Here is a 27,960-nt window from a genome sequence, read left to right as displayed (position 1 = left end):
ACCTTTGAGTTTGTGGCATCATTTAGAGTCTCCCAGTGCTGTGATGCAGCATGGATCTCCAAAACTGTGGCTCCAGAAGAATTTTCTGTGGCATTTGAGACCTGGATTTGTATAAATTTAAAGGTATTTCTTAGTTAAACAGGCAGCACATTGGGCATTAGAGATCTGGAAGCAGTGTGTCAGAGACCCAAACTAGGTCTAGTGAACTGATTTAAGCTCGCCATGAAATGGAGAATTGACACTAAACAGCTCCACGCTCCTGTTCAGGAGCTCCCCTGTCTGACCCTTCAGATGCCCCTCCCAGGGTCCCAGTGGCACCACCCCAGGCTGTCCCTGCTGGGACTGAAGCCCCTTTGCAGTGGCAGCTCCAGTGACCCAGTGGGTCCCCACCTGGCTCCCTGCACACCCCACACTCACACACAGGATTCCCCACTGGCTCAACCCCAGGCTTCCCACAGCCCTGTCCTAGATGTGCTCAGACTTGCTGAGCACCTGCCTGGCCCAGGGCTCAGGGAGCCCTCCCAGCACTGCCAGTGACAGCTGCAGCTTCTTCCCTGAGCTCAGCACTGCTGGTTTTTCTATTCCAAGGGACTGTGAAACCAGCAAACAGCTCTGAATTCTTGTCCCCACTGAAATGGACTGGAAACTAAACAGTCTGACAAATATTTATGCAGCAAGGCAGCTATGACAACCAGAGGAGATGGAATACTTTTTAAAGACTTTTATCATGCTCATTGCCATTTGCTACTAAAACCAGATATTTAAACCAACCTGTTACACAACAGCAGAGGCATCTCATGTAAAAGTTAAATATTTATTTCTAACTGTTAAATAGCTCCAGAGAATGAAAATTATTCCCTAGAGGAAAACAATTACATTTCTTGAATAAACACTTCCTAAAAAGCACATAACTTCTTTGCCAACAAGGAGATCCTGGTTTCTTTCCCACTGCTCCCATGGCCCTGTGCCTTCACAGATCTAACAGCCTCTCATTCAGCAGAACACTTTCAAGAGAGACTGCTTTCCTCTTTTTGTAGTTGTGGCTGTCATTATTCTTCATTTGGAATAAATCCTTTTGCTCTGTCCAGCTTGTCCAGAACCTCACTATAAAGGCCAACCATCTGGGGAATACGAGCACCACAGTTGTCAACGGGGATGGATAAAAATGTATCATTTAACTAAACGTAGCATTTAGCACAGAACAGAACTAAGGGAATAGGTGGGAGACTACCAACAGCTTCTAAACCTAAAATTTCAAATTGATGTAAAGATTTTTGGCACAGGTTTAAATACAATGATTTAGGGAAAAAAAGATCAGTGCAACCTAACAAAAGTGGTTCTATTTACAGTCATAAAGCACAGTTTACATGTGAGTCTTATATCAGCACATAAACCTATTCACCAAATCACAGACTTGGGAGCTGATGTTGAGGGTGGGGAAGACTTCTTATTGTCAGCTCTCACTGCTTTAACTGATGTATTTTAAATGGTGTAAAAGTTAGAGCCAACCCCTTGATTGCTCAGCTTGTACACAAGAGAATGAATGGTGACACCAGCCAGGCTGCACTGGGTTGCAATCTAGATAGGAGCAGCAGCCAAAAGCTGCAGAAAGAAGCTTACTTGTGACAGAGTAAGAAAAGTGTCATTGCAAAGTGTCACCTACACTTTGTAGGTGCTAGGCTGGAAATTTCTCCCTCATAGGAAGTGGCTAAGCTACACCTGAGGAGATGAGCTTTACTGATTTTCTTCACACCATCTTAAACCCTATTTATAAGACATGAGATTATACTAGAAACCAAGCCTGAAAGTATGTAAGAGCTGATTTAACTCAGCTGGTACAGCACCTTGACTTTAGTTAAAGCAGGCAAAGGTACAAGGTTCTCCCATGGCCACAAACAGTCAGAAGTCTATTTCCAGTCACACATTTCCATCATCCTTCCAGTAAAAGAATGCTACATTAGTCTCTCTATTGTCTATCAAAACTTTTCTGGCCTCACTTTGAAAAAATCTTAGCATCAGGCTCCCCCAAAATATTTAGATACCACGATTCTCCTGAAATTCTAAAGATCATCAGCAGTGGTTTCTTCACCCAGATCCACATCTCAAATCCAGGCCAGACAGCCAATCCCATATCCTCAAATCCCCCTGTGCACACTTACATGGCCTTCATAGGTCTTCTTCAGAGAGCCTAGGTGATTGAGGAAACGCATTCCCAATCCACACCACTGCTCAGCTTCCTTGTATTTACCAACAGTATACTGAAATATTCCTGTATTCCAGGCTCTTGTCATCAACCAAAGGATCTCCATCTCTGGGTAAGCATCCTGAGGTAGCAAACAAGCAGCAGCACCTCATCAGAAAATAGAATCCTCACTTCAAAACTGACAAGTCAAGAGTGTGTTAGAGTTTAATCTTAGAAAACAGTTGGGTTCTTTCCTCCTAAGCAAAGAGAGAAAAAGCCCTTAAAAATCCAAGAAAATTTGTAATGCAGTCCTAAATATCCAAAAGACTTTTCTTTTGAGGTAATTTAGGTGTATCTTTTACTGAAGACATCTTAGCAGCGCCACATATAACACTATATAATGTTCATTTTACTAATTATTCTCAGTCTAATGAGATTTTTTTTCAAACATGCTCAGGATCATCTCCCAATCTCTTGGTTTCCTGTTCTACTTACTGTGCTGCTGATTACACTCAGAGCATCTTCAAAGTAGTCCCACACCTCCTGCAGCACACAGGTATCCAAGTCTGTCAATCCAGTTGGCAAAGAAATGTTAATCAAACTGTGTAAGCATTTGCTGAGGATTGAAAGAGAGTAAAAGAGGAAATATTAAATACCATGTGCACAAACAGTATGATTGTCAGACATATCTACCTTGGTGCCCAACACACTCATATTCTTGTAGCAGAAACATGCATTTTTGTACTATCAGATCTTATTCATATAAACTATGAAGAAACAGAGTCAAGAACAATTAGTACTTAACTATTTTCTTTGCTGGTCTCTACAGTAACACAGAAGGAAAATCACAGTATATCATAGGGTGCTACACATGACAGAAAGAACAAAATACCTTTTCTAACTTCCCCAACAAGAGCTACGTAGGCAGCATCCTCAGAAAATCAGTAACAAACACAGGGTTCTGAAAACAGCTCTGTCTTTCTCAGCGTGAAGTGAGAAAGGCAATATCAACAGCTGCCTTTGCCAAGTGCTTACTTCAAGGAACTTGGAAAGGATAAGTAACACATAAATATGCTAAATAAGTCACATATGTACTGTGTAGCATCACTATCTTACAACTCATAGCTTTCTTCTCAACCCTTAATTTCTCTTCTTTGTCTTTGAAATACCCAGCAGAGTAACATTTGAAATGAACACCTTCCTCACAAGAAACAACCAGAGACCTCTTCTAGATCCAATTTTCATTTTCCTTCCTCAATAGATTAATTTATTGCAAACAGGACTGTGCCAGAAAATATGCCAAGTAAACAAGCTGCAGGTAAAACATCTGTTAGGCAGTCATCCTTCAGAGTTACATTGCTTGGCCAGCAAGAAGTGGAACCTTGCATGTAAAGTACAATCCACTTTTTTTTCAAATTGCAGGCTTTATTCCCTGTCAGCATTTTCAGTCAAAGGCTCATGGCAAAGCTAAGTGATAACACTAACCTAAATTTCACAGCATCAATGACAGCCTGCTTTCTGTGAAGGTTTAGTGCACTCTTGAGAGCTTTCTTACACAGTACAGGATACCGAGCTGGAGATTCCATTGCTAATGCTTCAAAGTAAAAGAAAATAGAGAAGAATAAAAGATAAATTACTGAAGTCAACTTCAATCTCTTAGGTCACTAAAATAAACTACAGCATGTTGCCAGACCCTTGTGAAAAATGACTGAAAAGAGATCTCCTTAATGGGCTGGTCACCAGCTGCTGCTTCTCTCCCTCTTTCTTATTCAGCACATCATCAATGAGGACAACAAGGCAGAAGCACAGAAAGTTGCATAATTCTCTGCTGTTTACCTCCAGTGCAGTAATACAAAAGAATTCTGGTGGGGGACACTGTCTAAAGAGTTTTGTTTGTCACCTTGAACACAAAAATCCAGATGGAAACCTTATGCAGGAGCAGGATTTGGGAATGGTGTCTCCAGGCACTGGAGTGTTCTCCCTCAGGGCAAGGAGAACAGAAGGTGTTTATGCAATCCTACAGGACACCCTCCAAAGACTTGCCATGGTAGTTCTAAATGCTCCTCATCTTTCTTGGATCCTGCTCTAGATTCTCAAGCACATTTTTGTGACTAGGACTTTGTGATGAAAGTATGGCACAGTGTAGAGAAGTGCTATTTACAAATTGACTATAAAAACTTTAAGTTGAAACTTTACATTATCTTAGTGGCTTAAATATACTTAAAGTATGTATCCAAAGTCCACAGCCCAAAACTTCTGCACTGGGGCATGAATCAGTGAGGGCATTCTCTGGCCTTTGCCAGTTTGGAGCATGTAAAAGTTTATCTGAAAAACCCTTTCCAGGCTCACAAGCTATATGAGTGTCTCAGGGTCTAGAAATGGAAAGATACCACAACTTTCTGGTTCATCACCCATGTCACCTGTCACTTCAAAACACAGCTCTCCTAATGTTGCTGAGATCCTAAGCATCTTTGCTTCAGGACAAAATATATATGGTTAGACCCATTTTCTGTATGTTGTACAATACATGATAATCCTGGTCACCTCAAAAGAACAGGAAAGAGAAATGAAAGCTTCTTTGTCCTTACATGCAATGATTTCAAGTGTCTTGATCTCTATTTGTGGTTGCTCCCAAACTGACTCCATAAGATTGTGAAGTGTTGGATCATTCAGTTTGGATCTTGCTTCAAATTCATAAAGCAGCAACAACGTGTCTGTTGGGTCTTTAGCAAAATCTCCTACAAAGAGACAGGATTGCCTGTACATAATGATGAATTTTCTCTAAGCCACAGGGTAATTTTTGCTATAAGGTAATTTTTGCTTCCAACAGGCAGGAAAACCATCAAGGCACACAGACTTAACAGAAGAGCAAGTGGAATTTGCCATTCAAGGAATATCTAATGGAATTTTTCTACCAATATCCTACCAAAAAAAGTGAACCATGCATCTGCAAGGCTGACAGTCACTTAACACCTCAGCTGTTATCATACTGTTATCTATCTACTCCAATAACCTCCATCTGAGACAGCAATTCCACATGCTCTGTATTCTCCATCAATATTGTGACTAAGAGTTACATGTGCTGAACACACACTTTGTAGCTTACCTGTTAATTTCAGCACCTTCCATATCTCCTTGCACGTCTGAAGATGTTGAAGGGCCTGACTAAAAAGCTCCACCTATTTTACAAAATTAAATAAGTTACTTTTGTAAGCAAAAGGAATAATTATGTCAGAACCAACTATAAAATAAATTAAGAATCAGCCTAGTTAGTAAATCACCCATATCAGTTACTGGGGTTTTGGGGTTTTTTCCTCTTTTCCAAAGACCTCCACATCTCTGACAAAGCCACTTCACATTGGCCCAGAAAGAACCATCCATGCTCCTGTGGGATATAACTGTTTTAGCTCCCAAGCATAAAATAGTGTTATTGAGACTGACAAACCACTAAATGCCACAACAGAATTGCTGTGCATTGCCCTCCAGAGAATTTTCTACAATCATTCTATACCAGACTTCTGTACTTCCTTCACAACCTCTGTGTTTTCCTTAATCTTCTTATCACAGTAAGCACAGTGCCCTCTTCCTCCCACCCACAAAAAGATGTATACATTAAAAAAAAAAAAAAAAAAAAGAGTTTTATCACAACCACAGTGGTAACTACTTTCAGCAACAGCAGTAATTGTCTTTCTGCCTAACCCACATTCAGTAGCAGACTCCTTACAATATCTATCTTATAGATTGAAATTCCTCTCAGAAGTTACTGCCATGACCCTTTATTGATACAAACCAATTCAAAGACACTGAACTAATTTACAGAAATTCAACACTTACAATTGTCTGGAAATGTGCATCAATTCTAACTATGAAATATTTCCTTGCTTACATTCTCAATATCCTGTTCTGAGTGAAAAAACTAGGACTTCAAAATCAGAAGGAAAAAATGCTACTCTGGTGCACTCAGAAATAGTTAACAGGCTTTGCCCTACCTGTTCTGAAGGTGTTACTTGTTGTCTCCCCATTTCCAGATCAACTGCAGCTGCCATTAACAGGCATGTCTTCTGAGCAATTAGAACAGCTTTGTCAGAGGGACAAAACTGGGACAACTGACACCAAAAATAGGAAAAGGTCATGAGAATTTTACCCTTATAAAGCAATTTGCTTGTGAACAGATGATTGCTGACCGTCCTCTATGACACTCGCAGGAATCAGTCAGTCATGAGTAACATACATTCTTATTGTAATTTTACTGGTATAATTATACAAAAGGATTAATTATATATAAAGTGTAAAGCAGAGTTGGAGTCCCCTCTCTACAAGCACATAGGAAACTGACAGTGTTGGTAGAAGTCCTGCATAAAAATTAGGACCTAAGTACTTAACATGTTTGTATTAATGATACAGTTTACAAACATTAGAATCCATTTATTTTAGAAACTTCTCATTGATTTTATTACAATCTTAAGAAACAGAATGTGAAGTATGACAATAATGCACACATTTTATATTACAAGTCAATCTTCTTGTGACAAAAATGCTCCATCTTCAGAGCATACAAGCACGTCTCCATGGAGATACCCAAACCATGGATGTGACTTCTAGAAGAACTAGACAGATAAAAATATTCCTCAATTAGAAACACTATTAGCAAGAGTAAATACCTTGAAAGACAGCACAAAAAAATCCCTCATCTTTTCAGGGCTGTCCTTGAACTGAACAGCTAAGTTCCAAGCTAACAAAGACACAAAAATAGAGACTAGAATAAGAATCTGCACTGCTCCATGTGTGCCCATCTAATCTCTAGCAATAAGCAGTTCAGGTCCTACAATTCTATTTCTGAACCAATATGTCATCAACAGCTCATTTAACAACAGCAAGAAATACTGTTACTAGTGATTTGTTAAAATAGCTAATTCATGCTTTCAAATTTTGCCTTGATAATTTCACCACAAACAAGAAGCCATTCTAGCACACACCCTGCCAACGAAAGCATGAACTGGAAAAAGCATTTTCTTATATTAGTTAACAAAGCCAGCATATGAGGGGAAGTGTTGTACAGTATTCCCAAGACAAATAAAAAAGCAAAAGGAAAAACCCCACAACATCTTGAACCATTCCTCATTTTACTCCAGCAAGGTCAAGTATGTGGCAATTAAGCACACAGTTCTGAGTAATAAATGGATGAGCATCTAAAGGCAATCAAATTATTTATGTATGAGAGCTTGACCCAATTAAATGTTTAGATTCTACAGCAACTTTCACAGTAATTTATTCAATAGGACACGTTTTTGTAGTCTCTGAATTGTTTATCCTGTGATTGAGAATGCTGCCTTTGAAAGGTCCTGATTCCATTCATGCTCATGTCACTGTATTTGACCTCTGCTGCTTCTCCCCTTCCCTTGTTGCTATTTATTGGGGCACAGTTACACTGTGAGGACGTGTGTAAAAGCAGGTGTCTTCTGATACTGATTGCAACTGTTTGCTCTCCTGTATGCTCTGACAGAAGCAAGAATCTGAAAAATTGGTTCAACTTGTTACCCTATGCTTATATTTTTATTTATAGACAGCACATGCACTAATCCTTTACCAAAACCGTGTAACAAAGACTACAAAATGAGGATCCAGAGACAGCACTATCCACAAAGCTTAGGGCAGCCCCATGGCAGCTGCATTTCCCACTAGAAACCACTTTATCTGTGATAATATTTGCTGTTTGGATTCCACAGTCTGTAGTTCAAGGCAAATTCCAAGGCTGCAGATTTAAAGGATCAGTAAAGACAGGAGATTCAGTTTAGATTTTGAGAGAGCAACCTACCAACTTTTCTAAACCAGTGAGCCTCAAGGATCCTCATGTCCCCTGTAAATTTCTCTTCTGTGAAAGACTCAGCAAGTTTCTTGTGAGCTGCAGAAAACATAATTCAATACAAAAGTACCACTTTTGGAGCAGAACAAAAACATTAGCAAGTCTCATCCTTGCATTACAAAACAGAGGTTTCCAAAACACCTGTGCAATTCCTGATGAAGACTTATTCTCATGACTTTAATATTCTTCAGAAAGCCCCATTAAAAACAGCAGAAGGTGCCTCACACAGCATTTTATAGAAGTTGCCAACAAGCACTGCTCTTCTAAGTTTACTGACACTAAAGTCTAATGCAGAGGAGTTTTACTTAATTTCAAAAGAAGGGGGTTTAAATTTAATTACAAGTTTGAGACCTTTCTTCTAGGAACCTTTTATTGATTTAATTCTGCTCTTAAATCTCTTCTACTTGCAGCAGTACTGCAAGTTTTTGATAGCAAAACCTGTGGCACTAAACTCCAACTTCACAATACTATTGAATCTCCAGCTCTAGTTTTCTTTGATTTCACTGGGAAGCTGAGAGCCAGGACTGAAATAAGGAGTCTAAATATTTCATTGGTATGGATCTAATCATGTCATAAAATGTTCACCTATGGAAGAACTCCAGAAAAACGCAAATAAAACAAAAACATACCCAAGTTCAAGTAAGTCAGTATGGAGTTGATACCTCCATCTCTAGAATGGAGAAAAAATTTAGTTTTAGAAAATTGATTCATTTTTTTCAACAGGAAAAAAAAAAAAAACAGAACACATTATTTATGTTGGAATACATTTTCCCAGTTATGGATAGATCCACTCTTCTCACTCCAAATTTTTGAAAGATATCCCACCAGTGTCAAAGTTACAGAGATTGCTTAGCTCACAACCTCCATTAAAAATATCTAATAGGCATATGCATTAATAAAAGAAGGCAAAGAGCAAATATTTAAAAAAAAGTTTAGACAAGTTGAAAATATGTTCCTATGTGATGTCATTAGGTCAAGCTAGGAAGTCATCTGGGTGGACTTTTACTAGCATAAAAAATCATCTCTTGATTACTCTGCAAGAAAAAATACACATAAAGAAAACATTACACAATTTGAACAACATATCCACCATAAGAAAATGGTTTTTCAAGGAGACCCACCTTTTCTCTGAATTTTCTGCCATGACTTTTGATAACATCAGACGGACCAAACATCTAAATATGAGAAAAACAAGCAATGAAGAAACAAGAGTTTTTTTCAAAGGTGTACTCTGCCCTAATTTTCCTGAAAGAATCCCACTTTTCTTCCTTGTGCTTCTCCTTGTATATATATTGAATTCTTACTTTAAGGATGTAAATAATTGTCGGCAGTCTTGTAACTGTTCAGACAAATACTCCAAAGCTTTGATAGCCACAATTTGTTGGTCATTCTGAAAAGAATTAAAACATGTTTTGTATATACTGCACTACCTCAGTTACCACAAAAGATACCCAAACCAAAACAACAACAAAAACCCAAACAAAAACAAACCCCAAAGCAACCACATTTTCCAAGTCTGTGCAGCCCAGAAGCAGGAAAATGAACAAAGGACTGTGCACAGAATTGCCTGAGAGTGCAGAGAAAGCTCTAAGGAGAGATCATATGATTCCCTGCACAAAGAGCCTGTGGCAAGAGCAGGACTAGTACAGGTTGGTGAGGCTTTCATGCCTCACAGGGCTGGGAACAAAGCCCTGATAGCCTGAAATGCAATCAGCCAGTTCAGACAGTGCTCAGGCCACCAACCAAGAGGCAAACAGGAGGGACAAAGGACTTTCATCATGGATTTATGTGTATTTTTACACAGCTTCCCCCTCTCACATTAAAGATCAAATCCCAGAGGCAGAAGAAGATGAAACGTTTTGCTGAGGAGAATTTTACAGAAATGCACAATGTAATATCCAGATGCCAACGTTTGTAACTCAGAATTCTTTATTCTTCTGTCAAAATTTTAAAAGATACCACTTCTTTCTACATGAAAATAATTTCTACTTTGCATTACACAACACATTTGAGTGAGACCTTTGTTGTGGAAGCATGAAATACTAAGAAATCCATGAAATACAGAGAAATATTAAATCTAGGCCAGGTTAAAGAGGTTACAGCTGTCCTACTTATATCAATAAAGCAAAGACAACATTATCTGCTCTACCTCTAAAGCAATTTGGGCAGCTAAACTCAAGAGGTTGCTGCCTGTATTTTTATCCACTCTCAGCTTGTCTTCATGTTCTGATGGCTTTTCTGCTAGTTTCCCCATTTCAATAACTGCTTCCATAGCTGAAAGAGACAGAGGCAAAAACCAACATTTTTATAGAAGCAATTGGAAGGTGCAAAGTTCTGTTTTAACGATTTATGAAAGGCTATAATTTTAGGGTTTTTTAAATGAAAAGCCAAGGCAAGAAAACCTGAGCATACCAGCACTTCTCCTCAAATACTTATTTCCCCCTAGGGAGGTGCCAAAAAGCTTTCAAGTTACTAATCTAAGGAAACAAAGATGCCATACAAATGATACTCATCTCACATCCTTAATTTTGTTCTGCTAAGTAACTGTTTGTTACCAAAGACAGAAGACTTTCTCTAATACATTGTCTGGGCATCATTCCAAGCTCCCACATCTTGGCTTGTGCTAAGGGTGCCACTGCTTTTATGTTCACACTGTGCTGTGTTTCCCACTCTATATTATGTGAGCAAATTATGCTGTCAATAAAAGTTGTATAGAGAATAATTAAATGGCAGAGAACTCATTGGAAAATAAGCTCTGCACATTACTCTGTATTCCAAGTAACTATAGACTGTATTTCTCCATTTTCATTACTTGAGCTAAGATCCTCATTAAAATATGAAACAGCAGAACTCATTATAAAGGAGAAAGAGGCTACAGAGATACAACATTCCATAAGTCATCTCAATAATTCATGTATTTCTTGGTAACTTCAGGCTCCATCTGTCCAGAGAAGTTAAGAGCAGCAATAACGGTTCCCTTCAGTTTCATATTGTATATGCATACTAAAAAGTATAGAATGATTCTCACCCTGGGATGCTACTAGAGCTTCTGCTCATGGGAGGATTTTCTTCCCTAGACAGAGGCTCCATCCAAACAAAATCAAATATAGCAATGGATTCTGCCTCTTACATATTGTGTGCTTAAAAAAACCCAAATCCCACTTTTACAACTTAAATCTACAGCCTGACATTTTCAATGACTTTAGGGACCCTTCTTCTAGCTACCCTCTGTTGTGTCTTTCTCAAGATCAACAGTCCAAAGCTGTTTAGTATTTTTTAATATATTTGGCATTTCTCCTTGTAGTGGGCCCTTTAACTTTCAGGTTGTACCTTTATCAGTATCGTTCTCCAACACTGCAATCTTATAGACACTGAATTTAGTAAAGATGCTGTTTGGATCACACCTTTCTGCTTGTTTAACTGCCTCTTTAGCCTATTCACAGAAGAGATTAAGGGAAATCAGTACAACATCACCTTGAAATTAGTATATAATTTGCAATAGAAAAGAAATAAAAAGATACACAAAACATCACTGGTTACATTGTTGATACTTACAGAATAACTCAAGATGTTTAACAGGGCAACATCTGTCCTTGAAACAAAAGTGATGAGACCAGAAGACAGCACTAAAGGCTGATCAGAAATGAAAGAGCCAATTCCTCAAAAATAAAAGCAATGCAAATAAAGACATAAGTATGTCTACATATGTATTAAATATACCTTGTCAACTTGTTTCAGGTGAAGATAGCAAGAAGCCATGTTCCTCTGCAGCTTAGCCAAGTTCTGATCTATCTGCCCAGGTGTATAGAAGCTGACAGAATAATTGTACCAGTGAAGGGCTTCAGAATAGCTTTTCTCCTAGAAAATATAAAAATGAAATAAAACCCAAACAAACATGGCCATATTTGGATGATTAAACTGCCCATGTGTTTCCAATTTTTTTTAAAAAAAGGTCACAGCAATGAAAGATTTAGATAGTCAAGTATATTCTAGTGCAACCTCCAGGCTGTTCCAGGTGCAGAATCCAGCACTTTCCCGTGTTAGATTTCATACAGTTGGTGAGTGCCCAGCCCTCTAATTTGTCTAGACACTGTGAGGGACAGAATGCAAAGCTTCACTGAAATCCAAAGAGATGACATCAACTGGCTTCAGCTGATAACAAGGTGGATGACCTTGTCCTAAAAGGAGATCAAGTTTGACAAGCAGGACTTCCCCCTCATGGACTAGTGCTGGCTGTGACCAATGACTGCACTGTCCTTCAGGTGTTCTTCAATAACTCCCAGAATAATCTCCATAATTTTACCAGGCACTGAAGTGAGACTGACAGGCCTGTAGTTGCCAGGGTTGTCCTTCTTGCCCTTCTTGAAAATTGGGATAACTTTTGCCAGCTTGCAGCCAACTGGGACCTCTCCAGATTCCCAAGACCATTCAAAAATCATTGAGAAGCCTCACAATGACACCAGCCAGTTCTTTGACTACTCTTGGACAAATCCCTTCAGGCCCCATAGCCATACAGGAGCCAGCTGGAACAGGAATTCTTGCATTAACTGTTCCCATGCACAAACCTTAAGATGAGGCTACCTGAAACTTGCTTTTGTAATTGAAAACAGCACCCAGATGGAAAATAAAACTAGTGCCAGCTGGAACAAGGCTCTTAGTAACAGTTTGCTTTCTAACCAAAAATAGACATATCAAAGAGGTCAGAAAAAGAATTTCATTTTCACTCATATAAATAAGAACACTACTATTTGGTCCCAAACCTCATAATGTTTGGCAGCTCTGTCCCACAAGATGATGTGGAGCTGATTCAAGGCTTCAGGCAACAGCTGTTTGCCAGTATAATGACCTGAAAAGATACTGCAAATCATCACTTTACAAGAACTTTACAAGAAGAAGCACACTGAGAGCCATCTAAGAACTCTTCTACAGCCTGCAACAAAAAAACAGGGATGCAGGAATAGTTTCAGCTAGGAGCCAGTGTTTCATATCCTGTTCATGGAAAAAAAGCCCAAACCATCGAATCAACCAAGCAAAACCCAAAAAACCCAGTGGGTAAGAGAAAAATGTTCTCATGCTTGAACAATGTAAATGTAGCTCTTGGTCCTAGCTAGATGCAACATGAAATAGGATTTGTTTTACAGCAGATCTGTAGTCAAAAAATACTACAGTGCTACAGGTGCAACAGACCTGAAAAATAAACTGTTATCCATCTGCTCTAACAAGGATATGCAACCTATCTTACACTGACAAAAATAAATTGGGTTGGATGGACAAAGTATTAACATTACACAGAACTCCTGGTTAATGTTTCTAATCCCACATGTATCAGTCACACACACAGTCCTCACTAAGAAGGAGGAATTGCTCCAGCAAATGAATTTAACCCTAAACTTGATTGTGACTGTCTCTCAATATGGAGGTTGAGATTTGCCAAGTAAAAGAAACATAATGGAAAACAGACACAGAGAAAGAAAAACAAGAATAAGCAAAAAAAGTGAAAATTAGAATGCAAGACTTTAGCCAACTACATCCAGCTTTCAGTAAACAGCAGTATAAGATGGATACAGACCTATAATAACTTCTTCAATCTTTTGCTTAGCGAGCAGCTCCCTCTTATTCTGCAGCAGGAACTCGATGTGGAGCAGGGTAATTTTTCCAAGGTCAGGTGAAGATTCAAATCGTTCAGGAACAGATTTCAGAAAATCAAAACCAACTGATTCCCTATTCACAGAGATGCATTTTTAAGAGGCTGCACCAGAAGAGCTGTTAATTTTCCATTCTAGAGATTAACATATTCACACCATACAGCATGTTTGTCATTCAATCACACCGACAGAATGAATCAAGGTATGAATTTGTTACAGTTCATCTATTCAGTGGCAGCTTCCTCTTACCACATGCTTCTTCCACTGTATTCATGAGTTTATTCTTCCCATTTGCAGCAAGATACAGGCATATACATACATAATCATGATGGAGCACTTAACAGGGCAAAAATTCGTGCCTCAATTTATTTTGCAGTAACTTGTTATCCTTCTACTGTTTTTCCCAAGAATGGTTCTAGGGCTCCAAAGTCATTCTGATGGTTGGTTAGAAAAAAAATGTCAGTCTGATGATTCCAGACATATAATAAAACTACATAATGAATCTTAATCATTCCAAAGTAAGTCTACAGCACTGCAAATTACCACTAGACTTACTTCACACACTGTTCTGTTGCTACCATAATCATTATCTCCTTGCTATAGAAGACAGGCTCCCTCTCGAAGCCTTCCACCTTACCCCCATGAGCTTTTATTTGAAATAAAGCATCATTGTATAACAGATGTTCTTTGCTTATAAAGAAACACCCAAAAGCTCCAAACACTGTGTTTACCCCACTTAGAGATGTTTTCATACCTTCCATGCTCCAGCAGCAGTTTGGCAGTATTCAAACAGAAGTCTAAAGACATCTCAAGGTGTGTGAATTCTGCAAGAGCTAGACAGAACACAAAACACTTGAGATTATGTAATCAACTTAGACACTTAATTGCTCAATTTACCACTTATCTCTTACACCTTCTTTGAAAGACAGAAACAAAACTGAAAAAAAAAACAGCAACCCTACAACAGACGTACAACAAATGGAAGAATAATACCTATCGTGTTTTGACTTTCCTTTCACTGTACAGTTAATGCAGTACTACAGAAAGGTGACAGGCTGATAGCCCTGGAATTCCAGCCCTCTGTCTCTTTAAACAGGAACAGCATCAACTTTAGTAGAATAATTTCTTTTTTTTTTTTTTCTTTTTTTTTGCTTCAAGCTGTCTTTTATCAAAATGTCTCATCCTTATCCAGCAGGAACAACCTAACACTGAGGTTAGTGCTCAGGCTGGGTGTGGTATCATATTGCAATGGGAACTACTTCAGCATAATGCCCTGAGCATCAGCTGTTGGACTGACTGGTGCTGATAAGCAGGTATCAGTTTTACACCACTCAGATAAAGTTTTAAAACTGTTACACTGTGCTGAATGGTTAAGAACAAAACAGATATATTTGTAGCTTGGATGAGATCAGAGAAGGAATACACAAGGACATGGCTGGAACAGTTGTTAAACAAGCATTTGAAGGCAGCTGATGCAAGTGTGCAACACAAGATTTTAGTGAAATGCCTAAAATTTAGCAGAAATCTTCACTCAAAAGACAGAGAGCATACACTTTTCTGCCAGCCATACAAGAAAAGAGATATCCACTCATTAATAAATGTGCTTGAAAAACTGACTGGAGGCTTAGTGTTACTAAACAATAGCCAAGTGTGTTTTGATAGGCAACTCTATGGTTTCACAATTCAAGCTGAAGAACACAAGTCAGCTACTGTATGTTTATTTGAGACTATAAGGTTTAAATGACTGGCTACTTGAAATCTGGCTGAAAGCCCCAAGGAGGAATGTGGAGCTACCATTTCTGCTAGTCTGACAGAATTCAAAGCCCTCAGCTCTCTGCAAGAAATTCCTCATCACATTCTACATTTCTCAGATTATTCCTTACAGAGCTGATGTTTTCCAACCCTGAAACGTACAAAGCCTCTGTTCCTTAAGATTTTATTTATGAAAATAAATTTCTCTGACACATTGATTATCCTTTCTATATAAAGTCTCCCCAAAATCTTTCTTATCCTCTCATTTCACAGCAGAATCAGTTCTGCTCAAGTGATAAATGTGAGGAATAAGGAGAAAAGAGTTTATTTGACTTAAATAAATTGTAATACAGGTTTATAACAAGACACTGATGATCACATGCTATCTCTTGGTCAAAACCTGCAAAACCCTACCCAGAGAACAGCAATGCTTCAGCAGCCCTTCTTCTGTGCTGACTGTGTAAGTCAATGCACCTTCACCCTTCTGCATAACCTTATGCATATGTCTAAATAAACTGTAGCTTTACATTGCTATATATTTTCACTCTCCTCCTTCTAACAGCCTTCAGAGTGTTCCCCATCCCCTGTTTGCAGCAAGGCTATTTAAATTAGCATCTGGATACCTCCTCTGTGAACACTGAGTACATGTCTCATACTCCAAAACCAAAAGGACATTTAGCTAATACAGATACTGCCACAACCACACAATTGTTTTTCTATGTATGACACATGCAGTCTCCTTGGATATGGATTAATATGAAACCTAGGGAGAGCTGTGATACCTGAGCTGATATCTTCATCTGATGCTCCACTTTTAAGAAGAATTTTAACTTTCAAAAAAAAACCTGCTGGGTGCAAATTCTCCTGCACAATGAAAAACAATACATTACTTGGACAGCTCTTTGTAGAACACAGACCCTGTGAGAGTACAGCACATTCATAATACAGACAAATATGAAGGAATCACATATCTTCCCTGAAATCTTCAATTCCTTTTTAATGACTGAAGTAAGTGGTAGGCAACTTATGCAATAATTTCTTCCTAAATGCAATGTGTATCTTTATTATTTATTCTTACACCACCAAAAGACCACAAGGATAACAAAAGCAAAAGATGTAAAGTTCTCAGTTTGCTGTGGCCCATTTTTGATACTTTTAAATAGAAGCTGAACATTACTGAATTAGATAGAAACACTTCCAGCTTTCCTAATTGGCTGGATTAATCTAGAATTAATATGAGTAGATTCAAAGTAGTTCATAAAAAGAAGAAATTCAGGGGTCAACAACAGTGGGAGCAATTGGAAATAATGAGGACTGTATACTAAAGCTCTCCCTAAAACAGTGCATATTTCAGGTTCTAGAATCAACACTTTCTTCTGGTTTTCCATACCTTCACACAATATCAAAATGTACATTATCAAAAATTATGATAAAAACACTTTCTGCCTCAAAAAGCTTTGCAAAAGTAAACAACAGGACAAAAGTCTTAGATACTGTAGTAGCACATTATTTGCATAACTAAAATACACTGCCATTTATCCTGATCTCATGAACATATGCATTATGATCTCTCTGTAAATTCAGACAACATGCAGAAATTGAATTTCAGCTTTCATTTAAAGCAAAATTTCATACATAAAGCTTGTTTTGTACAAAACAGAAAATGAAATTTTTTTCATGATCAACCAAAGACAAATAGGAATTTTTCAGATTTCATTTACTCCACACTGACCTGAATAGATAAAAGCACAAAATTAACTCAAGTCTCTATAGGAAACAGAATTTGTAAAGGATTAAGAGACCTCACTGTAATGGCTGTTTAGAGAGGTATGAACTTCCTTCAGGGTAGCTGGTATGTTTATACACTTCAATTTTCAGATCTGCTTGCATGCCTCTGCCTGGGTGTTGCTTTGGGGATCCCCCAGACAATGAGGTAACGGAAATAATTTTACTCTCTGTGCTTCAGCTGTGGGTTTGTGGCTGTGCCAGCTGCCTGCCTGTATCAACTCACACATCTGAGAAATTTTAGTCACACCATCATCAAAGGACCTTACTACTAACACATAGGAGGTAGGAGAACAGCTCTACTTCTACATACAAAAAACTATTTCTCTACAAAAAAAAAAAAAAAAAAAAAAAAAAAAAAAAAAAAAAAAAGCTGGGAACACCAAAATATCCATAGGAGCATGTAAATGTGTAAATGTAAAGCAAACACACCTCAATCTGTTGTCAAGGATAACACACCAGTGATTAATGTGGTCCATATTAACATGTCAATAAATGCTTGAGTTTCATCTATCACAATCTTTAAATACAGCCAAAATTAGTACCTGATTTGCCAAGCTTATGGCTTTCAAAGCCTTGTCCAGGTACAGGCTGCAATCCCACTCAAAATAGGTTGTGGCTAACAATCGCAGCACTTTAGCCTGGAAACAAAAAAACAGCCACATACAAACATACATATGAACACAAATCATTTAAATTCTAAGGCCATGAAAAATAAAAGCTTTTTGAGGCAAAAAAATCCTGCCTGGTATCAGACATATAAAGTGATTTCTCACATCTGAAATATATCCAGTCTTGAAGCGATGCAGTACACACAGCACATGAATCAACTAGAATTCAGAGAAAAACAGAAGGGTTGCAAGGAAAATCAGGTAACTGGGAAAAAAAGAATGAAAGAAGAAATCTAATTAACAGGAGGCACACACTTCACAGAGGAAAACAAACAAATAAAAAAGCAGGACAAAGACCTACATGATGATGGACTTCAAATACATAAATTATTTACATAAAGAGGAAGGAATTAAAATCTTCATATCCGCAGTCGGAAACAAAAGAATAAACTGACTTTTAGATGAGACAGAGAAACATCTATCACAAATGACACAGCTCAACTGATGATGTATTGAAAGAGAAGAGGAATGGAAGAAGATGGCCAGGATCAACTTCAGCCTCTTTCTACACTTTGATTTCTGTGAAATAGTAGAATCAAATGTGATTTAAGGGTGCTCATCAGTGACTGATGCTCATAACAACTCAACTTGAAACTCTGCCAAACTTCACAGCAGACTACTAAAAAGGAGACCAAGACATCACTGGGCAGGTTTGCAGAGAAAAGGCAGATAATACACTGGAGTCAGTTTAACAAAATCCTCCTATTTATAAATAGAAATTTCTCTATTTCTTACCTGCATTTCTTTGCCAATAGAATATTTCATGTCCATCTTCCCAATGTCATAACTCTGGCTATCAATGATTAATGGAAGTTAGAATTAAACAGGATGACAGAGATAAATTCAGTCTTCTGATATGTTCAAAATTCCTATCCTTTCACACAAAATAATCTCAGTAGCTACTTTTACCAGAGAATAGAAAATTCTGTGCTCCTTCTAGCCTTACATTAAAAATTGTACTCAGTTACTTTCTTCAACTTGTTGCAGCACATTCTGTAACATCTTCTATTCAAACATTTAGGTAGGTTTTATCAATTTTAACCACGGAGATTTTGAAGAAGCAAGTGTTTCCATTCTCACCTGACATATAATATGGCAATACACAAAATCTATCCATGACTGGTCTCCAGACCACAGCACATCCACAGCAAAGACAGAACCTGTAACTCATGATCCCCATTCTTCTTCTAAAAGTTAAATGGCAGAACAAAGAACTACCCAGGAGAAAACACAGTGCTAATTCCACAGAACCGGATTTGATTACAAATGCTGTGAATGAAGAACTGTTAGAAAGAAAAACAGAAACTGGGCTCTTGTTTTCTAACCTAGTAAACTCTCAGACTAGGGAAATCTTCACCCACTAGATGGAGCCACACTCTTTCTCCAGATTATTATTTGCACTGTGCAAAGCTTTGTTTCCTCCTCAAATTTTGTCATCAGGACTCGGTATTTAATTTTCCAAAGGAATAAAATATAAAATAATCTCCAAAGCACCAGATGTAACTAATTCTGAGCATTTCTACAAATCCTCTTTGACAACAGATACCACCATAATGATTCTGAATGTGATCTGTTGCCCTCCATTTTCTTCTATTTGAAAGAACAAGAAGACATTAACACAAATTTTCTGCAGTGAGGCTGTTACCATGGCATGAAGATGCTCTTTCTCTTAGCCTACATTTCCTCACCCTTAGTAATACCACAATAGTTATTTGGATCCTACAATAGTTATTTGGATCCTACCCAAACCATCTCAACCCATTCCTTTTTCACCTTGATGTTTGTGCCTTTCATCAGTCAAGGACTCTTCAGAAAACTAATCCCTTTGGAGGAAGTACTAGGGAGAGAATTGGCACAAACCCCTGGAAGATGACATTCATTCTAATGGCATGAAAATCCATGTGGGAAAACAGTCAGAGATTTTAGGCAATAGTGTACAACCAGGACAAAGAATCTGCTCAGATAATTTGGTTCAGCTAAAATCTTGTATTCTCACATTTTTAATGAGACCTCTACTTTCCCTTGCTCCCCCCTCTCCTTCACATACATTTTTACATCTCAGAAGCAAGGGTTTGTTTATTTGCCTGCACATTACCTGAGCCAGAAGGAGCTCTGTTCATACCTCTTCCACTCATAGGTTTCCACTCCAAAATTGTAACAGAGGATTGACAGGTAACAGGTCTGGAATAAAAGACTCCTGCTTCTATAATGTTCTTGTAAAATATCATTACATCTATGGCACTCCAGTCTCAGGTTCTTTAAAATGCATTTTACTTTCAAGATATATCCACTGTTATCACTTCTGGCCTTTTGCAAGGGGATGCTGAAGATGACTAAAATGGAATCATTAACTGGATGGGAAAGTTAATCAGACCAGGACACACAAAACAGCAGGAGTTTTGAAACACATGAGGAACACAGAGTTCCTCAATAAATCACATTGAAAGCACTGGAATTGTGTAAATTAAACAATAAAAATTGAAATTTGAGAGACAAAACTGTAATACTATAACCTTTTTTTTTTAAATAACAAAAAAGTTTTACATAATTAAGTGAAGAGGACTCCACCTGTTTCATGGTAGGCTTCTTCCCAGCATTTTTCTTTGGGGTTAAAAAAGGACTACAAGATTTAAAAGCAAACTGCTTTTGAATGCTTGGTTATTCAGAGCTTTATCAGTCAGCCCTGACATCTGTTCATAACAACTTGTCATTTCTTTGAAATTATTTGCAGCTGTCATATGTCATGAAAAGAAGAGACAAAAAGTCATTTTATATGCTAGCAGGCTGCCAATATTTACATCCATTTTGCCTCTGCAGTATCTTTTTTTCCCAAATATAAATGATGCTTTTTTGCAAGGGACTGCAGATTTCAAATTCTCAGACAAAAATGAGAAGGGTAGGACAACACCTTGCTTCACTTTTTTTTTTTTTTTCAGTCCAGAAGCAAAAGCACAGAGTAGATATATGCATAAAGACAAAAGAGATCACTCTCAGACATGAAACCTTATTTTTCACAGGTTCATTTGTGAATGTTTTCTTTCCAGGAGAGAAAGTTTCCTGTACTGACATTGGTTCATAGACTACCAAGGATCACAATCTTCTCCAGCTGATCTCTGGTACCACACAACACAATAATCTCCCTGTGATACTCACCAGGGACTCTCTGGTACAATGGGAGCCTGAAAGAGTTTAGGATTGAGAACTACCCAGCAGTCCAAAAGATTTGGATTCACTCAGCAATCACTAGCTCTTTCCATTTTCCTCATTTTTTAAATACCACTTTTTAAATCAGAAGTAAATTGTATCTCTCTCTCTCATGATCAGAAACCTTTACCTTGTCTGCATCAGTGCTCCTGGTTTGTGAAGAGCTTTCATCACAAGAAGTTTAATATTATTAATGAAGGAGTTCAAGCAGAAAGAATGAAATTAATTTAGAATTAAATGAGAAACAGGAGTGCAAAGATCCCAGTGAACATTTTCAACAGTAAGAAGTTCTGGTCTTATAATTCAAATCAAAGCTAGACGCCTGCAACTTAGTCACTCAGATGCACTTGAACATGGCCTGCAGATGACACAAAGCAATGTAAAAACAGTTGGAGTTTAATTGGTTAAAAACAAATAAACTCCAACAATATTTCCCATATTTTTCTTTAAGAATTTGCATCTGCCCGTTTGAATTTTATTATCTGTACCAGAGAGACAGGAACAAAATGTTTCTTAAATATTGGGAAAACATATAAACAAATGAAAATAAATGTCAGGAAGTTTATTCAGATATAACTATAATAGACTTTTATCTTTGTAAACAAAAAGCTAATCTGCATATGATTGTTTTCTCTGTGAGACAAGAACTACAAAAACCATTCATAGCTCTACAGTTTCATGAAGATGAAGAGTACTGATGGCAGTGATAGACTTGCATATCAGTAACTTTGTAACTCAGCTCTTCTCTTGTCCCATCTGTCCCCAGACAAATGTTCACATGGGTACAAGATGCAATATACAAGATCAAGATGTAAAATGCAGCTGGTTCTGTAGAGAGTAGGTGGTATATTCAATTTAGAAATCTTTTTGCCTTGCTTGCTGATTTGTCTTCTCATTGTTTAGGAAAAAGTTTATTATTCTATTTAAAATTCTAATCTAAGAGAAGCAATAAAAAAATGCACTCTGAAAAAACTCTGCTGTTTCCACACAAAATTTTTAGCAACAAAATCTCAAAGAGGCAACCAACCGCAGAAGAGACCTTCAGTCCAGAGTACTTTTCAAAATTTTATATGCCATATGTCATGCTTTAACATATAGAGAGGAAAGAAGGTTCTCAAAGTTTGGAATTATAAAGAAGGGAAGATTTCACTTACTTCTTTTGGCAATTTCATCAACATATCTTTGCAGCGCTGCACGCACATCACCGCTTTCTGAAAATCCCCTTGAGCAACTGCCTGAGAAAGCAGCAGAGCATGCCAACAAAATGTTAGTGTGCAACTGGTCTTTAAAATTCACTAAAAACCTCATTCTTTAAAACAGGACTTGGGTTTTTCACATGCAGTAAAGCTAGGTTTCGGATTAGGTACCTGTCCTTACGGTGCTATAATAATTCTGGCAATTTTTCCATCTTGCCAGATGATCAAGAGATCCAGAAAATCACCGCAGTCCTTAGGTAGTGTGCAAAGGCCAGAGACATGGGACAAGATCATTCCCATGTTAAGATGATACAAGAACTCAGCAAAATTTATACCACTTCTCCTTTTGTTTCCATGATCAAATTAAAATATGGGCCATTGCTTTGTCCTATTTAGGGTAGCTCCTGAGAATTTTGGAGATAGCACTTCCCTTTTAGATACTGAGATCAGTGGTGTGACCAACAAATTCAGGAACTACATTGTTTGTATTTGCACTCCTGTGTCTGTAATGCTCTGTAGGATTGGTAGAGTTCTCATACATTTCAGTCAGGAAAAACAATTCCTCTCAAAACTTAGAATTTCTAAATTACATATTTTAAATTGCAGTTACTTGCCTTGTTCTCCAGTCAAGCACAGGACACTGTTGGAACTGACCCATGTATGATTCACACAGGCAGCTGTTTATTTTATAAACAGCCATGATAGCCAAATCATAAAGCAACAAATCTGAACTAGAAGATATAAACACTACTGAAGAATGACTGCGATAAATGTGGGAAATTAAAAATCATTAAATGATTGCAACACTGAATGCAAACATGAGATCTGCTATCTTATATCTAAGTGAAGGAAATCTATCCCTCAGCAAGTCCTCAATGCCAAGCATTCAGGTATCTAATAACTGGGTCAGAGTTTCCCTCTATACCTCTACAAGGTATAGAGTGACTTAAAGGAAAACTGAGAACACATACTGATTCAGCTTGGTAAGAGAGTACTTTGAAAAGGCTTTTCTCGACATCAGCTCTGTGTGCTTCAATATCTGCTTCACCCTCACTCCCCTTCCGTAACTTCGCATACAGCTTTTCAATACTCTGGAAAACAAAGTGCAGGCATCACCCATGGAACTTACAAATAGGGGTGTATGTAGGAAATCAAAAGTGGGAAAGAACTTACACTCATGGCATTCTCTAGAAATCCATCTGCAAGACCAGCTTTTCCAATATCTATCCATCCTTTCCCAGTTTTCATAGACATCTGAAGGAGAAAGTCTCTTGTGAAAATGCAGTCACTTTCAAGAAAGGCAATAGAAGATCTCATCTCATTGTAGCACATATCTAACACAGGACAAGGGTATTTCAGTTCTGTAATTTCTGACCAGCAACTCTCACTTCTGAATGAACACACAGATACAGCATAAGACTTATGGTGGCCTACTAGACAATATTATAAGATACTGAAATAAATACATGTCCTGCTTGTAACATATTTTCCCTGTGAGAAGATGGGATGCTAACCACACTGCCCAGACATTCGTAGCTCCAATGGCTGAGCAGGGTAACCCTGTAAGATACAGGTTCCACTTCAGCATGTACTTTGTTTTCTTTAAAAAATGGGATCATCAATCTTATCTTTCCTTAAGTGATGAGAAGAGAGAGTCAGCAATACTCCTGCCAAAACACCAGTTACCCTTCCAGAACTAGACGTATATTCCACTCCCTTTCCAAAGCAAATGTAATAAGATTTGAAGACTTCCCTGGGGGATCAACTGTATTTCATTACACACCCACAATTAGCCTTACCAAAATCTGTCTTCGAATAGTCCCCTCCGGAGGATCGCTGCCCTCACAAAGGCAAATCAGTCTGCAGGCAACAAACCGCACTGCAAGAAAACAGTGCAGGCATTCAAAAGTTTCCTTTTCTCTACTCCTTTTTTTTTTTTTTTTTCAGAAAGTCAAGCCCTGCCATATCTGAAAGACTATCTGGCATTTTAAATCACAAGACAGAAAAATCTGAAAGCTTCAGGCGTCGAAATCTGAATTTTAGCCAAGATGTTTAAAATTGCTTTTCAGACAGTAAGAAAAAAATATATATTCTCATTAAAATACCCTATTAAACAATTTAGAGAGAGTTTAAGTTAAATACATGGTATTCAAAGATTTAATTACATTGCAGGTGCTTACAGTAACATTTCTTGAAAGCCTCAAAATAGCCTTCAGCAAAATAAGGAAATGAAGTTTAATAATCTTTACAGTTTCAAAGTAAAAAGCAAAAATATTTTGAGGCCTTCCTTACACATCAGGGATGGAAAAGACACTACTTAATGTACTTAAAACAGCCTCTCCCTGGCCCTTCAACTGTGATGTGAGAACATCATGCTCTACTCTGTGTCAACTTACCCTTTTCCCTTTACCTGGTGTAATTTATATGATGCAGATTATACATCATTTTGACTATAATCCCTCAAGACAAGAATGTAGGCCTGACACTGCAATCCCACAGAACCACAGAAAGAACACGCTGAGGGAAAAGACCAAAAGCTCATTTCTGCTTTTCCCCAGCCCTACTCCTGGCCCAAGAGAACCCACCAGCTGAGCACGTGGCTATAGCAGGTCAGTGAAAAGAGGACTTAGAATGTTTCTCTATGTAAACATGGATGAGATAGTTACATTAAAAAACAATCTCACTTGATATAAATTAACTGACCAACAGTCTCAGATTTACATCTATGTTTTTTACATACATTTTGGGATTTGAACCACAGCATCAGAAGGCAAATTACAGCTTCATTTGGTCACATCACCTCTTTACTGGTGCTCTGGCATGGAAAGGGGGGTGATAAGAATGCCTACACTGATTCTGTGTCACAAGAAGGCAACTATTACATCAGGATGCTTTTTCCTGAACTGTTTATGCAAGCCCACCGATACATTTTTCTCTCTCTTGCCCATGCCTGCAAAGACTCAAACAAATCTCCAGCACTGCTTATGTGCCTGCCAGCAGAGAGTGTTGAGTTTCCAGGCTGCAGCACCCAGAACACCCTTAGGGAGGAACAGAACATACATACGTTTGGCTCTTTGCTCATCACTGATAACAGCACCCGTGTGTTTGGTCACAGTCCAGTTCCACAAGCTGACTGCACTCTCTTCAACCTGAAGAAGAAAATTCCACTCAGTTTATTTGTGTCCTGGATGTGGATCCCATTGAAATTTACCACTGGAAAAGAAGCATCTTTCATGTGTTTCACAGGAATGGCCTCTCCACATGTTTACACAACTCCCTTTTACATCAAAGGTGTGAGTTTTCCATAAAACTGTCACAGGATCCCACAGGGACATGTTGGACAGTGACCTGAGAACAGGCACGTTGAATGGATGTGGCATTTCTTCACCTACAATCTGAAGGGGTTGGAAAAGAACTCTAAGAATCTTATCACCTTTGAGAACCATCTGTAGTAAGGCTTCACCTCTTTTGCACATCAAAAAGAACACTAAGTAGCTTAATTACTTTAAATACCTACACTGGGAAACTTTAGATATTAGCAAACAAAGAACAAAGGCTACTGACTCTATACTCTTGTTAAAAAGATACAGCACTACATAAAGGCAATAAACTGCTTTAGCAACCCACCCTGAGGGGCTGATTTTCCATCACTTTATTCCACTTTTCATGACAGATCTTGCCTACGAATACACTCTAGGAGAGAGTTCATAGCCCCTCTTATTGAAGTGGCCAGATTGCAAATTTATGATTTCTCCTTTCTTCAAAAATAATTTAGCCCAACTGATTAAGGAAGAACTGAAGGATACCACTTTTATGCTCTTGTATTTCTTTACATACTGTACTATTGACACTTTCTGTTACAACACTTGCTAACTTATCTTGCTCCTTGTTGCAAATTTAGGACTTCCAAAATCAGTGTTTCTTAGCTGATAATTACTACTTATTAAATGTCTCTTGAAAATATAATTTTAGAGGAAAAAGTTGGACAATATCTCAGCTGGTCTTTTTCCTTATTTCAGATTCATGTATTACCAGATTTCTCTTTGAAAAAGGACTTTTAAAGTAGATGTTTACTTCTTTCTAAGTACTCCTCTAGGAGAAATAAAGAGAAGGAAAAAGCAAACATTATAAACAACCACCTGATAAACTTTTACAATGACTGAAAATGAGTACTCCAATATAATATTGTGTACTCCAATATTGTTTACCAGGCAGTTAAAATTACATACTTGCTTGTTTTCTTCTTCCTTGGGTTATCTGCTGTCACTATGGAAACCCACAGACAGGGTGAGAAGTACCTCTCCTCTGATAAAGTACCAAACTCTTAATTCATCAGTGCTCTCTGCTAGTATTTTTACTTAAAATTACAACCAGATACTACTAGTAATTTGAAATAAAAAATACCTCAATATCATCAGTAACCAGTAATTTTTCACATTATCATCACAGAATAGTTTGGGTTGGAAGTGACCTTAATATCCCGCAGTGCCAACCCCCTCCCATGGGCAGGGACACCCTTCACCTGACCAGGTTGCTCCAAGCCCTGTCCAACCTGGCCTTGGACACTTCCAGGGATGGGGCAGCCACAGCTTCTCTGGACAACATGTGCCAGGGCCTCATCACCCTCTCAGTATCTTACTAATATCTAATCTAAGTCAACCTTCTTTCAATGTAAAGCAATTTCCCCTTTTCCTGTCACTTCAAGCCCTTGCCCAAAGTCCTTCTCCAGCTCTCTTGGAACCCCTTTAGGCACTGAATGTGCTGTAAGGTCTCCCCAGAGCCTTCTCTTCTGGCCGAACTCCATCTGTCTTTCCCAGGAGAGGTGCTCCAGCCCTTCAGTCACCTTCACGACTCCCTCCAGCAGGTCCACATCCTTCTGATGTCGGTGGCCCCAGACCTGGACACAGCATCTAGGTGGGTCTCATGGAGAACACATTGAGAACACGTACTGATTCAGCTTGGTCAATGCCGAGTCAATGACACACACACTTTTACATTCAGCATCACTTCACATTGACTTTTAAAAATAACATTTCCCACTTTATTTTGGACTTTCACTCTACTGGGGCAAACGACAAAGAAGTGAACTGTTTTCTTTACATTTCAGTAGTGCTACACTTTTAGCTTCCCCAAAGGTGGGAAGCAGCAGCAGCTGGTGTTTACGGAGCTGTAGCACCAACCTGGGCCAGGGCTGTGGGGTGTGAAGCACATGCACCCCCCGTTTCTTCAGACGGGCCGGGAGCGGGGGGCTCTCCCTCCGCCACCTTCCCGTCCTCTTCAGAGATGCTCTCCGCCGCCTGGAACAGCTCCTCCGTGAGGGCGGCGATGCGGGACGGCGCCTCTTCCTTCAGCAACTCCCGCACCAGCGCTGTAAGACAGGAGGACAGCGGGGCGTGACACTCAGCCCAACATCAGCCGCCACTGACGGCACTCATGGAGAAGGGAGAGCCCGCGACCCGCGGCACCTTCCACGGCGGCCGCCCGCGACCCCGCCATGGCCACTCGAGGAGCTCCGTGAGGGGCGCGGAGCCACGGCAGCAGCACCCCCGCACTGCGCCTGCGCGCTCCGACCCAGCGCTGCCGGCGGGCCCCCGCGCCGCCGATTGGCTGTCCGGAGGTGCGGCCCCGCCCTCCGCCCCGAGTGACAGCCGGCACGGCCAAT

General features: G+C 38.8%; 1 protein-coding gene across 2 annotated transcripts; it reads right to left on the bottom strand.

Annotated features, from left to right (window-relative positions):
* Positions 1-795: 795 nt before the first annotated feature.
* TEX11 (testis expressed 11) lies at positions 796-27,911 on the bottom strand. Of its 2 annotated transcripts, none has more exons than XR_009488263.1 (29): positions 27,764-27,911; positions 27,479-27,666; positions 27,142-27,195; positions 25,363-25,447; positions 24,098-24,177; positions 23,472-23,552; positions 23,270-23,389; positions 22,257-22,337; positions 19,994-20,079; positions 18,634-18,691; positions 17,773-17,868; positions 16,225-16,306; positions 14,445-14,523; positions 13,615-13,766; positions 12,806-12,891; positions 11,766-11,903; positions 11,376-11,478; positions 10,195-10,319; positions 9,350-9,435; positions 9,167-9,220; positions 8,675-8,715; positions 7,998-8,084; positions 6,844-6,914; positions 6,172-6,288; positions 5,289-5,361; positions 4,771-4,920; positions 2,678-2,798; positions 2,160-2,324; positions 796-1,121 (listed from the first exon to the last, which is right to left on the bottom strand). XR_009488263.1 is itself a non-coding variant. In XM_059859204.1 (29 exons), the coding sequence occupies exons 1-29, from the start codon at positions 27,792-27,794 to the stop codon at positions 2,136-2,138; spliced, it is 2,823 nt and encodes a 940-aa protein (XP_059715187.1). In that variant the 5' UTR covers positions 27,795-27,911; the 3' UTR covers positions 796-2,135. The 2 variants fall into 2 exon arrangements, 1 of the variants encoding a protein (XP_059715187.1); XM_059859204.1 differs by adding an exon at positions 3,668-3,776 and having other exon boundaries at positions 796-2,324.
* Positions 27,912-27,960: the final 49 nt, after the last annotated feature.

Source organism: Haemorhous mexicanus, chromosome 14, assembly GCF_027477595.1.
Source record: "Haemorhous mexicanus isolate bHaeMex1 chromosome 14, bHaeMex1.pri, whole genome shotgun sequence".
Lineage (NCBI taxonomy): Eukaryota > Metazoa > Chordata > Aves > Passeriformes > Fringillidae > Haemorhous > Haemorhous mexicanus.
This window is presented reverse-complemented; position numbering and strand designations above follow the sequence as displayed.

Bases quoted from the DNA above. Each gene is read 5' to 3' on its own strand.
- TEX11 (XM_059859204.1), bottom strand. From the start codon at position 27,794: ATGGCGGGGTCGCGGGCGGCCGCCGTGGAAG. The intron at 27,667-27,763 runs GTGCCGCGGGTC...CCTGTCTTACAG, and splicing joins GCGGGCGGCCGCCGTGGAAG to CGCTGGTGCGGGAGTTGCTG. The intron at 11,479-11,765 runs GTATATTTAATA...TTCTGTGAATAG, and splicing joins ACCTGAAACAAGTTGACAAG to GCTAAAGAGGCAGTTAAACA.